Source organism: Zootoca vivipara, chromosome 10 (assembly GCF_965207765.1).
Source record: "Zootoca vivipara chromosome 10, rZooViv2.hap1.1, whole genome shotgun sequence".
Lineage (NCBI taxonomy): Eukaryota > Metazoa > Chordata > Lepidosauria > Squamata > Lacertidae > Zootoca > Zootoca vivipara.
The window spans coordinates 19,134,361-19,150,182 of NC_142593.1; the positions used below are offsets into that span (position 1 = coordinate 19,134,361).

Genomic DNA, 15,822 nt, shown 5'->3' on the forward strand with positions numbered 1-15,822 from the left:
AGTGACACTGGCTTTAGGTCAGGTTCCCCTACAAGTCTTTAATTTGAATACGTTGCTGGTGGTTATAGGCTGCCAGGGATGGGCTCTAGAGCACTGTGTTAGGAGCCACGAATTGAGCCAGAGAATGAGATCTATGGGACTAAGGAGAAATTGTCACAGAGGTGTAGACCAGAGCTTGGGAGTAAGTAGGAAATGGAACCAAGGAGTAGGTCAGAGATGAAAATATGTGCCAGTAAGCAAGTCAGAATGAGTACCAAATAAGCAAGCAAGCACCAAAAACTGAGCACTGAACAAACTAATTACTTGTGACTGGACTAAAGCCAGGAAGACTTTGCTTTTCAGGCAAGGCTGAATTCACAACAGAAACCACTTCCTGCCCAGGGAGAGTCAATGGCCAGCTTTTCTCATGTGGTGAAAAGGATGCAGAGCCCTCAGCTATTCCACAGTCCCATCACACAATCATGTATTTCACTTCTGGCACCGTGCGTTGTCTTTGTCATGAACTTCCAGATTCCGTGTAGTAATTTAGAAGATATATTTTATTAACAAGCAAACATCCATGTTGTACAACATCCATTAGCTGAAAAGCTGATAGGCTTAGCGGTACAGTAACAAATACCAGCATGGGGAATGTGCATAAAAGAGGGGTGCAGAATAGGAGGAGGCACGGAAATGGGGTGGTAGTTTGAGTGCAATGGAAAGTTGAAGGAAAAGAGTTGATAGGAAGCAAGGAGTGAAGGAGTTAATGGAGTGTGCGCGCAAAAAGGGAGTGACAATAGGAGAGGAAAAGGCCTAGAAATGGGGGCGATCTGTGTGCAATGGAGAGTTGAGAAAAGTTAGGGGCTGTAGGAAATAAAGAAGTGAACATGAAAATGGGGATGCAAGGAAGGAGGTATGGAAATGGGCTTAAAGATGAAAGCTTCTGAAGAACAAGTGGCACGGTGGCTTCATAACTGGACAGAAGGTGGAAAGGGTGTTTAGCAGTGTCAATGTGTGTGTGGGGGAGATAGTGGGGCTGCAGAATAGAAGAAGTGGCTTCAGAAACTGGGTGGGGAAAGTGAAAAGGGAGTTTAGTACTTGCTTGGGGTAGGAAGGGGAAGCTCTAGGGGTTGATGTGGAAGGAGTATTTTGGGGGGGGGGTTAGTAAGTGAAGCGAGCTGATGTTGCCCCCCTTTAAGAGGCAAGAAAGCTGAAATTTTACAGATGTGCAGCCCGAAGAGTCTCACGTCACATAGCAAACTGACGACAATGGCTTCCTTTAGTTGCTAGTTCTTCGTTTCAATTGGTAAGGCTTGCTACATTCAGTCCATCTGACATAAGCGTCAAGATATTCCTTAAGGTTCCTTTTACCTTTGTATAGGCACGGGGTTGTTTTTAGTTCATTCTGTCTTTTATGGCAATGTTCTGAGTAGAAATTTGACTCCACAGTACCCTGGTTTGCACAGACACTATCGCAAGACTACCACCATTTAAAACATTAAGTGGGAGCTCTACGCACAAAATGTGCTCCTTTAAAAAAAAATGCTACTAAAGCAGTTGCCAAAAACAGATATTTGGAAGAATTCTCAAATGTCAAATGTCCATATTTCTTTGTAGCCACTTGACCATTTTAGTAACTGATTCTTTTCTTTCTTCATTTCTAGATTTTGTTTTCTGCAGCGTCTCTGTAGGAATTATTCTTTGTTCTGGTTCAAGTGTATTGTTAAGAAAAACCTGGACCTAAAATAACGTTTATGGTAAATTGGCAGATGTTATTCAAAGTTTTGCATTTTTACTTTCACTCACTCTCTCTTTAATTATTTTAAAAATCCTACATACATTTCTGCCACCTCCAACCCTCATTTCCACCACCCTCCTCTACACAGAAGGACAAAGAACAGAGAAAAGGAATTCACAAGACTTGTCCATTCTGGCTTTGGGGCAATTGAAGAGAGGATTCCATCCCCTGCTGATATGGATCAGAGATGGGCAAAGGCTTCTAAGCAGTGGAATTACCTAAGAAACTCAGCTGCGTTATTCTTTCTATTCCACATGGTTTTTATATAAGATCTTTTTAAGGGCTTAAAATCCTTCATTTTCAGAGCGACTGGTCTATGCTGTGTCTGTCCTACTTACCACTTGAACCTCGAAGTCTGTACTGATAGAATCCATGAAAGCATATAATGGTTCAAAGGAGCACCTATAAAAGAAAGCATGTTCATAAAGGGAAAACGTTTTGATAAAAATGTTGAGCAGTGCGCCACTCGTCTGTTTTCACTCAAGCATATTTTGCAAAAAGTTTGACAGAACGTTCATATGGATTACCAGAGTAGACAATTCACCTTGTAAAGGGAATGAATGTTCTATGATTTAACACCACGGATGTAGCCAAGAGGGGCAAGTAAATAAAAAAAATTAACTGAGGTTCTGCCCATGTTTAACACCCTTGTGTTTTCCGTACATTATTTTCCGTAAGATTTTTGAGTATTTCATCTCTGGATTATATTGGTATCAAGGGATGCATGTATCTTGCCCACTCCCTTCTGAAGAGAATGCAGCCCACAGTGGGGGGAAATGATTTTTCACCCCCTGCTCTAGATAATGGATTGGATCCAGATATTCCCATGAGCTGAATTTCACTCATGAAATGCTTCTGTGAGCAGAAAGGAGGCAGGGAAATACTGCCCCCCCACACACACACACCTTCCCTGCATCCCCAGGTGCCCCACAAAAACCTAATCTGGAGAGTTAGAAAACTCTGAAGCAGTCAGTATAGGAGATACTTTGAAAGATCCCATAACAAAGTGGAATTATGTGGGGTGGGGTGGGATGGCCTCCCCCCCTCCTGCTTTCCATTAGTAGGAACGTCCACTCCTTCCGCAAATGGATTTGAGATAATATGTTGGTTCCAAGCCAATGAGTTTTGGATACTTTTCATTTATAGATAAAGGTAAAGGGACCCCTGTCCATTAGGTCCAGTTGTAGATGACTCTGGGGTTGCGATGCTCATCTCACTTTATTGGCTGAGGGAGCCGACGTACAGCTTCCGGGTCATGTGGCCCGCATGACTAAGCTGCTTCTGGCGAACCAGAGCAGCGCACGGAAACGCCATTTACCTTCCCGCTGTAGTGGTACCTATTTATCTACTTGCACTTTGGCATGCTTTCGAACTGCTAGGTTGGCAGGAGCAGGGACCGAGCAACGGGAGCTCGCCCCGTTGCGGGGATTCGAACCGCTGATCTTCTGATCGGCAAGCCCTAGGCTCTGTGGTTTAACCCACAATGCCACCCGTGTCCCTATATATTCAAGTATACATATATATGTTATATATATTCAAGTATATAACATTAAATATCTGTTCATTTTTTAATGCTGTGGTGTTTATTCTCTTTTGCAGTAAATGTGCCAATAATGCGAGATGAGCGCCACAACCCCAGAGTCGGTCACGACTGGACATAATGGTCAGGGGTCCCTTTACCTTTACCTAATGTGCTTAATAGATTCTCAAGCACACCACCATTGTGTCTGGGATTTTTTGGGGGGTGAGATTTTATCCCTTATTCTGTTGATAGCCAAGTAAAACAAAACATTTGCAAGGTAATTAACACTTCAACCCTACCCCACCAAGCAGAATAATATTAGAAAATCAAGTTAAAGGGAAATTACGTAAAGCAGTTGCTTGCCATACCTATTATACAAACGTGACCAGTTTTCTGTTATGAATTTCCATGCTATCCAGTGGCCAGCCTCATTTTCTGCCACGTATCTTATTACTTCTGATACAAGATCTGATGAAATTACAGAATCGTTCAGGATATACTGCAAGAATCTAAAGAGAGGTTTATTCATAATAAACATAAAAATTATAATAAAACAATTTGCAAAACACTTCTAAGATGAGCACCAAACTTCCATCTTCATACATTTTACATTGTGGAGGGGAGACAAATAGGGCTGGGCGAGGAATCCAGTGAACTGGGGTTGCAAACTGGACACACCAGATCTGACCTACTGAGATGTGGCATCCAGTGTCTTACTCCATTGCCTTGTTCCAACTCTCTTTGAGACAGTTTGAGAGCTGCCCCTTTGTCCTCCTGGTTGCCTTTTAAAAACTAATCCAAGCTGCCTACAATTGGCTAGCTAGCACACAGGGCTCCTGTCACCACTGCAAGTAGATTCCAAATAATGTCATCAAGTTCTAATGCTCCCAGGGAGACTTTGCTCCCAGGGAGACATGAAGAACCTGCATGTGAAATGCAAAATCTGACCAACCTGGTTAGCTTCCTGTAAGCCACTGGAATGTGTATTTGGCTTAGAAGAAGCCGCCGCTGAAGCCTGGCCTAGCCAGAGAATCCTAAAAATGTCTTCTTATTTAAGCAAGATGGAAACTTGTTCTAAATTTTTGTCTTATGACCACAGAGATGCAGCTGTGGACTGCTAAAGTCGCAGGCACCAGAGAACACTTTGTTAATTAAAGATGGACTTTCTTAACTACACCACTCGGGTCCCTCATTAACAGACAAACCACCAGTTCTGTTCTCTCCCCCCCACCCCCACCCCCAAAGTGCTGAGAGTAATTCAACTTCCATCCAAGAATGGCCCATTCAAGCGGGAAAAAATTCATTGTGAGTATGTGTGATATCCCACCAACCTGATAATCAAGGAGCAAGTTCTGAAGTGTTGTGGAGGAAGGGAAGATTTCTGAGTGCACATTAGCTAACGTTATCCTGAGAAGCAGACTGCCTTCCTAACAAACTCAGATCAGTAGAAGGATCTGCAAGATTGTGTGCTAGACTTGGACAGGAAGGGTTTATGTTGGTTGTACTGCTAGGCATTTCACCCACATCAAGAAAGAGGAGGAGCAGCTGTGGAAAGCTCATGGAATGGATTGTGTAAACAAAAAAGAGTAATGCTTTTCAGACCATTTCTGTCGTTTGTCCTCAGTGCACCATTTAGTTACTAAGCATAAATTCACGATGACTAATCAGATAACCTAGCAAAAAATATGTTAGTAGTAGTACAGTGGTACCTCGTGTTAAGAATTTGTCCTGGAGGTCCATTCTTAACCTGAAACTGTTCTTAAGCTGAGGTACCACTTTAGCTAATGGGGCCTCCAGCTAACGCTGCGCCGCCACTGCACGATTTCTTTTCTCATCCTGAAGCAAAGTTCTTAACCCGAGGTAGTATTTCTGGGTTAGCGGAGTCTGTAACCTGGAGCGTCTGTAACCCGAGGTACCACTATTGTATTATAAGGGATCACAAAATTTAGTAGTTAATTTCCCATCCAGAGAAAAACTTGAATGAATAAGATGTATGTTACTGATTTTCAAACAAATCTGGAGTGGAGTCCCTAAGACATTTGAACGGCACCTTGTGCAACTCCTGGAGCCAAGCAGGTGCCAAATGTATTGCTCTGCTTTCCTTTGGACCACATCAGTGAGGTTGAGAACGGGGTCTTATCACCTGGGCAGACCAGGACCTCCATACAGGCTTAAGCCCTGGAGAGGTCACTTCAGTGCTGCTAAAACAGTCGTTTGACTTCACGCACACACACCCGGGCACACTCCATTGTCTTTTGAGACAGACGGATGCCAACAACATATTTGGCAAACATTTTTTAAATGCACTGAAACAGTAAGTTAATTACGGTCACCTTTGAAGTAACCATGGCTCGCGGGTACAACTCATGGCGAAGAGTAGGTAATAATTTCCTTGACTATCATTCCGCTTGTACATTTGCCATTCAAAGTCCCATTCTTTGTCACTACCCAGCTGAATACCATAGCAATGAATTGCACGACTAATAGAAACAGGAACCCTGCAAGAGAGAATATCTCTTAGAACTGGCACCATACAGTCCTTTGTTTCACAATTTAAAATAACCTATTGACATAATGAAATCTGTCACTATGGCTGATGGAATTTCACATACAGTGGTACCTCGGTTTAAGTACACAATTGGTTCCGGAAGTCTGTACTTAACCTGAAACGTACTTAACCTGAAGCGAACTTTCCTATTGAAAGTAATGGAAAGTGGATTAATCTGTTCCAGACGGGTCCGTGGAGTACTTAAACTGAAAGTACTCAAACCAACGCATACTTAAACCGAGGTATGGCTGTACACTGTGGTTGAGACAAAAGGAAATTAGGGTTCCCCATTTCAAAAACTGAGGATTTGCTACTGGTAATTGGAAGATTCACATTTGGGAATGCTATACTCCTCTGATAAAATGGAGTATTCCTGTAAAACCATGACCTACGTACAAAGAGGACAACATCATGAGAATAATTAAGCCAGGTTTGACATTTTGTGTTTTCAAATATTTAACTTGAGAACTCTGAAAATCTTTCAAATCTTCAACTAAAAAACTTCTGTGAATATTTCAGAAATATGTTTATGACCTCTCCTTTTTATTGAAAAGCTTTTAGTATATGTACTGTTTTGTTAATTATGATAGAAAGCAGTCAATGGAGAAAACGATGAACATTACTTGGACTATTACAATTTCACTTATTTGTGCAGTAATACGCTGTTCAAAGAACAACTGAACTTCTTTAGCTATAACTATTACTTTGCTAATGTGAACTGATGTGTTACTGTATTGCCATGTGGGAAGCTAACTTCCACCCCACATTATCACACTAATTGTGGCCCCTACCAAATGAATCAATACCTAATGCCAGGCACCCCCAAACTTTGGCCCTCCAGATGTTTTGGACTACAAATCCCATCTTCCTCGACCACTGGTCCTGTTAGCTAGGGTTGTAGGCCAAAACATCTGGAGGGCCACAGTTTGGGGATGCCTGCCTAACGCAAAGAAAAACCTACTCAGCCATTCTGTGTACTGAATAACCTTTTTTTTTTAATGAAGAGCTTTGTGAAAAATTTCACTTGCTCCAATACACGACAGCCTGGATAGCTCAGTTGGTTAGAGCATGGTGCTGATGATAATGCCAAGGTTGCAGGTTCGATCCCCATATGGGACAGCTGCATATTCCTGCATTGCAAGGGGTTGGACTAGATGATGTTAGGGGCCCCTTCCAACTCTACAATTCTATGATTCTATATTACCAAATATGTATCTGACCTGTCAGAAGGGGGAGAAAATCCTTCTTACTGAACCCCTGCGGAAATCATTCGTAACCAGCTAACATTTTCTCAGACGTAAATTTGCAGGCAGATATTATGCACCATACTCACTCAAAATTGGGATCGTTCATCCACTTGGTGAAGATTTCGGAAGCTAGGTCTAAACAGTCACGGGCCCCCAACCAACATGCAGTTTTTAGAATGGTTCCTATGCCCCTTTTTGGAAGACAGAACAAAATGTAAATGGATAAATAAAAGGAGACAGACAGAAAAACTTATTAAATGTGTTGCATTTACCCCCCCCCCAAAGGGGGGGTGGAGTTGATGTGAACTGACGCACTATCACTGGAGTCACCTGGAACTGCATTCTCTGCAGGCACCTTTGGGCACCTGAGTTTTTATGTGAGTTTATTTATAGGGAATAGCCACGGCCCGTTGGTAGAGCATCCGTTTTGAATTCAAGTACCAGACTGCCAGCATCTCCAAGTAAGACTGGGAAAGGTTACCTGTCGGAAACCCTGGAGAGTTGCTACCAGTTACATGTATACAGTACAAAGAGCTAGATAGACCAGTAAGGCAGCTTCCTATGTTCCTATTGTCCAGTTTATCTGCTCTCATCGGGACTGCACAATCTGATTTCAGAAGTAGGGTGGGATTGATGAGCAAATAGTTCTGTTTTTGTGCATGGGGTTAGGCCAGGTGGCTTTTTAATTTCTTCCCAATTTGGAATTCTATCCCGAGGTTGAATAGATTCCCAGTCTATGTTCATATGCTTGGATGACAGGGCTACTCGAACAACTAGCACTAAATTTACAAGAGCAGGGACAGGATAGGGTGGAGGTGGGAAATCGCAGAAGGATTTGTAGCTGTAACTGGCAGGAATTTTTAAAAGGAAAGGACAGTAATGAAGTAGCAGTGTATAGGAACAACCCTTGCATTTTCTAATGTTCTCAGCGCTGAACATTCAAATTTAGGGTTGTGAATAGTTTTACATAAAACAACAGATTTTACTTATCGGTTTTTGTTGGCCATTGCAATTTATGCATCATTTATAATTAAATAGACCTCCTTTCTCCTCTTCCATATATCATGTACAGTGTGCTAGAGACCCAGCATGGTGCAGCTGATAGATGTAAACTTATGAGATCCAGGCTTACCTTTATGTTGCACGTTCCATGATAAGGATGCTGGATTGTTTTAAAAATATTTAAGGACTTACACAGTATAAAATTCATCTTCCAGTACTTCAAAGCTCTGACGAAGGAGGTTAGTATAATGATGACATATTGGTGAAATCCTTGTTAAGAAATATTTCTTTGGAGAAAAGAGAAAGATGTAACATATAGATGAACTCTACTTTTATTACATTTCTTCTAATACCCTGTTTCTCATATTTTAAGACATACCCATAAAATAAGCCATAGCAGGATTTTAAGCATTCAAGGAATATAAGCCATACCCCGAAAATAAGACATAGTGATAGGCGCAGCAGCAATGCCGGCCGCGGCAGGAGGAGGAGGAAAAAAATAAGACATCCCTTGAAAATAATCCATAGTGGGTTTTTTTGAGGAAAAAATAAATATAAGACATGTCATATAATATGAGAAACACGGTACAAACAGCACAATCTTTTCATATCTACTCAGAAGTTCCACTGAAATAAATGTTCTTTTTGTCCCAGGTAAGCATGTATGGGGACTGCACGCAGCCTTAAGTAGGTAACCTAGGTTAAGGTACTGTGGTTTTCATTTTAGCATTCTCCTTTTCCTCCTACAATATTTATTTTATTATTATTTCCTTTGTCTACATTTGATAAAAAGCCTATTTGGACAAGGATATTTCCCCCATGTGTTCTGTACAGTGTTTTAGACACTGAATAGCAATAACAACGATTATAGCAGAGATTATTATATCTACGGTAATTTATATTAAAATATGGCCCTGCAATGTCGAACAAATCATTTCACTGACGAAATAACAGAACATATTGCCGCTGCTTGTGTGAATGTTTTTTTCTATTTAGAATGAGGATGGAAATAGCACATAATTCCTAAGTGGACAGCAAGACATATAGCTAACTCTTTGGACGTTACATTAATGGCCACTTTTCTGCACGCATTCAAATGGGGAAATGTCACATCAACAAGTGTCTGTACTCATCGTAAAATAAGCACCCTAAATTTCAGAATTTAGATACCTTTAAAACTGGGTATAATTCATAATCACTCTGAATGAGCCCCCAATTCTCAACTTCTAGATGTTGCAGTACCGTTTCCCACACTAAGGTATCATCTTCCTTTTCAAGGTACTTAGTTAAATATAGTGGAGTATCATACTCAGTATAACCAGACCTATATTAAAAGAAATCATATTTAAGCAATGCATACAAGGAGCTATGTACACATGGGTATGCGTGTTTTCATTATTAGACAATGATTATAAGCAAATAAATGGTCTGCTCTTGAAATACTTTAAAGAGAGCTCACAAAAGAATATTCTGCTGGGGGGAATGCTGGGTTGTTTACAAGCTGAAGTGTCTCCATTTACAAATGATATGCAAAGAGTCCTTTATATGAAAGCAGATTCTACTGAAATCCACGGAACTTGCTTCCATGCAAAGGCCATGATCCGGTGAATGTGAAGCCGTGATTCAAAGTGGGGCCATGTGCATATGTGTAGCTTCACAGTTGTCAGTTATAGGAAGTTAAAAAAGCTCCGATGGGCATCCAGAGCTGAGAAAATCCCCAGGCACCAAGGTCTACGGGTGGTTTCCAGGGAATGAGTACTCACACCTCCCTTTGTGGGGGCCCTTTGCGGGACCGCGCGCAGCACGCCCGGGCCACGTGGGACTCACCAGCTGGATGGGCTGGCCCGCCTCCCTGTGCTAGTCATTGGGGGTTCCTGCCAAACCCAACTTAACCTATAAGCATCGTGTGGAGGTGTGGCCAGTTGCATAAATAGGAGGTGAAGCCGGCAACAACCATGCAGTCAACTCTGGAGCTTCACCCACACAACCCTCCCTTTGCCTAATGTTTGTTTGCAGGTTACCGTGTTTCCCCTTTTTTAAGACACCGTCTTATAACTTTTTTCCCTCAAAAAAACACACGGTGGCTTATTTTCAGGGGGTGTCTTTTTTTCTTTCTTTTTTTTAAAGTGCCGGTACAACTGGGTCCCACTGGCTCAGGATGCTCAGCGCTCTCTTCCACGCGCATTATCAGCACCACACTCTAGCCAACTGAGCTATCCAGGTTTTACAACATAATACTGTAACATAATGCACAACATGATGTACATAACATCCATTAAATGAAACAAGAAAATAAGGAGATTATTTAAATACAATACATAATACATAGCAAGCAATTGCAGCAATTGAAACTGGGATTTTTTAATGCTACGTGTGTCCTCTACCATTATTGCTGTCAACCAGGCTGGCAGCAGCTCTCCAGGATTTCAAACTTGGGGGTACCTGGGGGTTAAACCTGGGATCCTTATGCATACAGAGCACAGGGTGCTCTGCCACTTTGTTATGGTCCTTTCCGTTTTCTGCCTCTTCTATTCTCTCCCTTTCCCCTCCTACCCATCCTGAGTCAAGGGCTCTCCTTCCTTGGAGGCTTTTAAGCAGAGGCTGGATGGCCACCTGCCATGTATGACCTAGCTGAGATTTTTGCATTGTAGGGGGTTGGACTAGATGACCCCCGAGGGTCCCTTCTAACTCTACAATTCTACCGATTCAACAAAGGGCATCATTATCACCATCACCAAACTGGTCCAAGCAACTAAGGAGAACGTCTTGCGTACACCCCTGTCCTTTTGATTGGCAGCTAAGCTTCGCCTGGCCGGCTTCCGAGTTGCAGCACCCGATTCTGCAAAGCTCGCCGCGCCGATGGGAGGACGCCCGCCTGCCTGCCGCGCAAGAAGTTAGGCAGAGCCGCACAAGCTGCACAAACTCTGCAAAGAGGCGGGGGCGGGGGCAGTCCTGCCGAACGGGTTGAGTAACCCCGCCGGCGGGATACGGAGATGGCGTAAGGGAGCTGCCTGCTTCTGAGGCGGCCTTTCGAGAGCCTCGGGCGGCAGAGAGGCGCTCCAGGGCTGGCGGCTCTCCTCGGGGACGGGAAGAGCCGCATTTCCTGAGGGGAACAGCCTGCGGGCTGGGCTCTGGGGAGGGGTGGGAAGGTGCTTGGCCCCTGCTGCCCCCTCAGCTGTGAGGTAAACCTGCAACGAGCCCACGCTTTTCCCTCCGCAAGCAACGAGCCCCTCTCTCTTTCCTCCTGACGCTCGTGCCCTTGGTGCTCCGTGCGGGAAGGAGGGGGAGAGGAGCGGCGTCAGCTCTCGGCAAGGAGGCCAGGGCAGCTGAATGATGAGCCAAAGAGGAACCTGCACGGCACCTTTTCTCTGTCGGGGAGGGGGGGGAGAGACGCGATCACAAACATACAGAGAGAGACAGACGCGCACACAGGGGGAGAGAGAGAGAAAGACACACAGGGAGAGAGAGAGACGCGCACGCACACACAGAGAAAGAGACGGACGCACACACACACACACACACACAGAGTGTGCAGCGCTGCTTCGCACTTTGTCAGCGCTGCAGCCGCCGCCACTTCCGAGCGCCAACCCGACCTGGCAGGCTTCCTCCTCCTGCCATGGCCGGCATTGCAGGAGCTGGGTCCTGCTGGCTTGTGCCCTCGGTGCTCCGTGCGGCACTGCTGCACGCTTTATCGGCGCTGCAGCAGCAGCCACCGCTTCCGGGCACCGACCCGACCCAGCAGGCTTCCTCCTCCTGTTGCAGCCAGCATGCTGGGTCCCGCTAGCTGGTTGGGGCGCTCAGTGGTCTTGCTCCGCACATCGCGGAAGTATGGCTTATTTTCGGGGTATGTCTTACATTTCTCAAATGATTAAAAACCCTGCCATGGCTTACTTTTTGACTACGTATTAAAAAGGGGGAAACACGGTAACCATTTTCCTTCCTGTTCAGTGGGCGTTGCTATGGTCTTTTGATGGTTGCTGTTGAAGAACCGGGAATTTCCCTGCATTGGCAGGTTTTGCCTTCCCCGTAGCAACTGTCACAACTTTGGCGGTTTGAGGCCTTGGGCGGAATCCTTTGGTCTATCTTCCCTAAATGGGGGTGGGGGGCGAGAAGTGGTCACTCACACACACACCCCGCGGTGGCGGTTCCAGGGTCCCCTCTTAAAGGGGTTTGTGAAAAGGGAGTCACTGGCCATACACTGAAAGGTTGTCAGTGAACTCCCCTTCATTGAGCGGATATGGGGTGGGCTGCCTGCGTACACAAGCGTCTTGCAGTGCACCCTCTTATTTCCCATTCACCCTGAGGAGCCCCAGTTCCCCTGGCTGGGGGGTTGGGGGGGATACACGCCCAATGCCCAAGCCTAGGTCTTCCTACATCTGAAACATTTAATAAAGATGTGACCAATTTTTAATTCCACAGCACGTTGTCACGAGCCGTTATTCCTTCTGGTGGTCTCTCGGAGTCAGGGGGTCTCTGCCTGGGCCTGCAATGTTATTTAAGCTTGAATCCAAGTGAAATCAATCAAATTCAAGCACAATCTTAAATTGTTAAGGAACTTAAGTGACAGCAATGCAATGGTAGAAACTGCATGCGGAAGCAGCTTCCCACATGAAGGGTCTACAGTGACATTTCTGAAATCACACAACAGCAAGGGAAGCTTCATAACCAAAATCACTTCCTACACAGTGCTGCACCCCACAAAGTATAACTAATGTGGCAATCATGTCCCTGGCATTATAACCCCAACTTTAATGGTTTGCGTGTCAGGACTCAAATGGAGGAAAGTCCCAGCAGAATTAGGTGCAGCAGACAGCAGGGTATATATACTCACAGTTCAAATATTATTGAATGGTGATATTCCAGGCAGGCAATTTATAGGAGGAAGAAGTGGAGCTGGAAGCAGTCAGGAAGCAGGTTGAGGCTGGAGAAGGGAGGCCAGGTGGGCTGGACTCAGAACTGGAGCAAAGAGAGGGCAGGAGCAAGACACAGGCTAGAGGCAGACCAGGAAGCACATGTTTGGAGTGCAGGATCAAAGTTGTCTATGAGAACTCGGCTGCTGGCTGCACAGCCAAAAGCCTCTATGAGTAAGGTTCCAATCCTGAGCACAGTAAGGTGTCTGCTGTGTCAAACTTGCTTCTGAGTAAGCAGCTTAAAAGTGTGCTGCAAATTATATATTTGGGGGACAAATAGGGCAGGCCTTCATTATGGTCAGTGTATACCTTAGTTCAGGCATCCCCAAACCTCAGCCCTCCAGATGTTTTAGACTACAATTCCCATCTTCCCCGACCACTGGTCCTGTTATCTAGGGATCATGGGAGTTGTAGGCCAAAACATCTGGAGGGCCAGTTTGGAGATGCCTGCCTTAGTTGATTAAACAGAACAGTGAAGGGAAAACCTTAACAGGCCAAGGAAGCTAAGCTGTTAGCCTGACTCCTAGCAAGTCCAGATTTCAGATTTATGAACAAAGATCCTGAGATATAAATAAATCCCAAACATTTCTTTTCTTTTCAGTCAAACCTCTGCTTCTAGACAAAATATTTTTCAGTCAAAAATCTGAACTAATTATTCCTCTATTCTACTGTAATGTTGCATCAATATTGCCAGAATCCATAGGCATGTGTATTGTAGCACAGGGGTAGGGAAGCTCAGTCAGTAGAGCATGAGACTCATGGTTGCTGGTTTGAGCCCCGCGTTGGGCAGAAGATTCCTGCATTTGCAGGGAGTTGGACTAGATGAGCCTCATGGTTCCTTCTAACTCTACAAGTCTAGGATTCTAAATCTGTGGGAACCTCTGGCCCTTAGGACAAACTTGGTCTGCAAGGTCATTGCTCCCTAACCACCTTGCATCAGGTGCGGAGCTGATCCCTGCAGAAAGCTGGTGCACAGAGTTCAATCCTGCTTGGTTCTCACACTCCAAAACCCTGCAGAAAGCAGGACTGACACCCAACGGCTGCCGTTAGCGAATGCGCAGGGAACTCTATCCTGTTTTGTCACTATCTCCCCCCAGCCCTATAGGCCAACTTTGAGAGAGAGGTGGGACCACCGCTTGTCAATCGCCAGGCGTCATTATGACCTCAGATGATTGACAGTTGGGTGATCCCACTCACCTGTCAGAATTGGCCCACAGGATGGTGGTGGGGCAAGAGAAATATCTGGCCCACCAGGTCAAAATGTGTCATGCCTCACGCCCAATACATGCAGACAACAGTAAAGAAAGAGATCTTTATTCCAGCACGTAATGGTACAGGCTTGGCAGTGGACACAAGCAAGATCTTCAGGACTTCACAGAAGCAACCAAGATGTACCGACAGTCTCCATGTACTGCGTGTCAAGTTTTTAAAGACAAGGCATGACATGCTCAGTTGCAAAATTTGGCTTTGTGAGAACAACGGGGTTTCAAACAAGCACTCCTCTGGAACAGGCAGGTCTGCCTAGTTTCAGGCTATACTACTGCACTGGTCCACCCCGGGTGCCGGCGGGGGGTTGCTACACTGCTGTTCTCCCTTGGCAATCCATGGCCCTCCCCAGTCTCCAATGAAACTCTCTGTTCCGCTGGGAGAAGCCAGCATCCCTGCTCCCGCTTCCTAAGTGGCTGAAGTCAAGGCACACCAAGGGGAAAGGATTTCATTGAATTTGCAGCTGTGATCATCATACCTGGTGAGGCTATTCTAAGGAACTGGGGAAACCGCAGCAGCGTAATGTAGGACTGCACAATCCATGTCCATTTTCCCCTTAACTTTTTTGTGCTAAGCACCCTGCACTCTCAAAGCAAAAGGTGGTGCAGAAGAAGTTGTAGATGTGTGTGTGAATAAAGAAGCAGACAGAAGTGGGGAAAGTATGGAGCTCATTTACAAATATAGCAAAAACCTGTCTTTGGGAGGTATCCTTACCATCGCAATTCAAAGGCATCTCCCACCAGTTGAAATCTGCTTACAGAAGGAATGACCTGCAAAAGAGCACCCATTAAATCTACGTGTTTAAAAGGTCCAAACAGTTCATTAAATAAGTCTACTGCATTTCAAGATATTCACAAGAATCTGCAGCACCCGAAGTCAAGCTCATGCATACTTTTAATTGAAATGGTTCCCAGTTACATATTCCAAGATGATTGTAATTTGAGATATTGCACATTTGGAACTGGGACATTAGATTTCATTTACTTAACAAAGTTTACATAGCACTCAAGCAACAAAATTACATTAAAAAGTGTAAACTTTTCATAACAAAATACAATTAAAATAAAATCTTAAAGTAGGCATAAAATATATCGAAATATTTAAAAAATCTGAGGTTTTATAGCAGATATACTAAATAAAATGAAGAGTTTGGGTAGACTTGCCTAAACAGAAAAAAATGGGGGGGGGGTAGCAAAAACAGTACAGCAAAGGTGTCTGCCTAGTATTAACAGGCAGGATTATCAGCCAATCCCTAGCTGGATAAACAAACTTCAGTTAGCATACATACACAAATAATGTAGGGAAGGTACAGCATATCTTTATAGTTGATAATAAAAAAGAATACTGTATATTGTTACTTTTATTTACCGTAATTACAAAACCAGCCAGACATGTTTTTATATCATGTCTAAATTAAGTACAAATATTTGGTGGCAGCATTTAGAAGGTGACTCACCAGTGGTAAAAGAAAAAGGTGATTCTCCACATATAAAAAGAAGCTGAACTCCCCACACAAAAAAGGAGGTTGTCTTGACATAGAGGGTCACATG

General features: G+C 44.2%; 1 protein-coding gene across 3 annotated transcripts in view; it reads right to left on the reverse strand.

Moving 5' to 3' along the window:
• Positions 1-521: 521 nt before the first annotated feature.
• The window catches only part of LVRN (laeverin), a 38,539-nt gene continuing 23,238 nt past the window's right edge, over positions 522-15,822 (reverse strand). Inside the window, exons 13-20 of one of the 3 annotated variants that reach the window (XR_015946244.1) lie at positions 14,987-15,042; positions 9,267-9,420; positions 8,289-8,383; positions 7,181-7,285; positions 5,633-5,797; positions 3,668-3,767; positions 2,116-2,179; positions 522-1,719 (exon numbers count right to left, since the gene is read on the reverse strand). Coding sequence is in view for 2 of the 3 variants with exons in the window: in XM_035100295.3 (XP_034956186.3) it covers positions 1,573-1,719; positions 2,116-2,179; positions 3,668-3,808; positions 5,633-5,797; positions 7,181-7,285; positions 8,289-8,383; positions 9,267-9,420; positions 14,987-15,042 (927 nt within the window). In the remaining variant the exon portion in view is untranslated. Of the gene's footprint in view, positions 1,720-2,115; positions 2,180-3,667; positions 3,809-5,632; positions 5,798-7,180; positions 7,286-8,288; positions 8,384-9,266; positions 9,421-14,986; positions 15,043-15,822 lie in introns of all 3 variants that reach the window. The other 2 variants (XM_035100295.3, XM_088653343.1) reach the window with 2 other exon arrangements.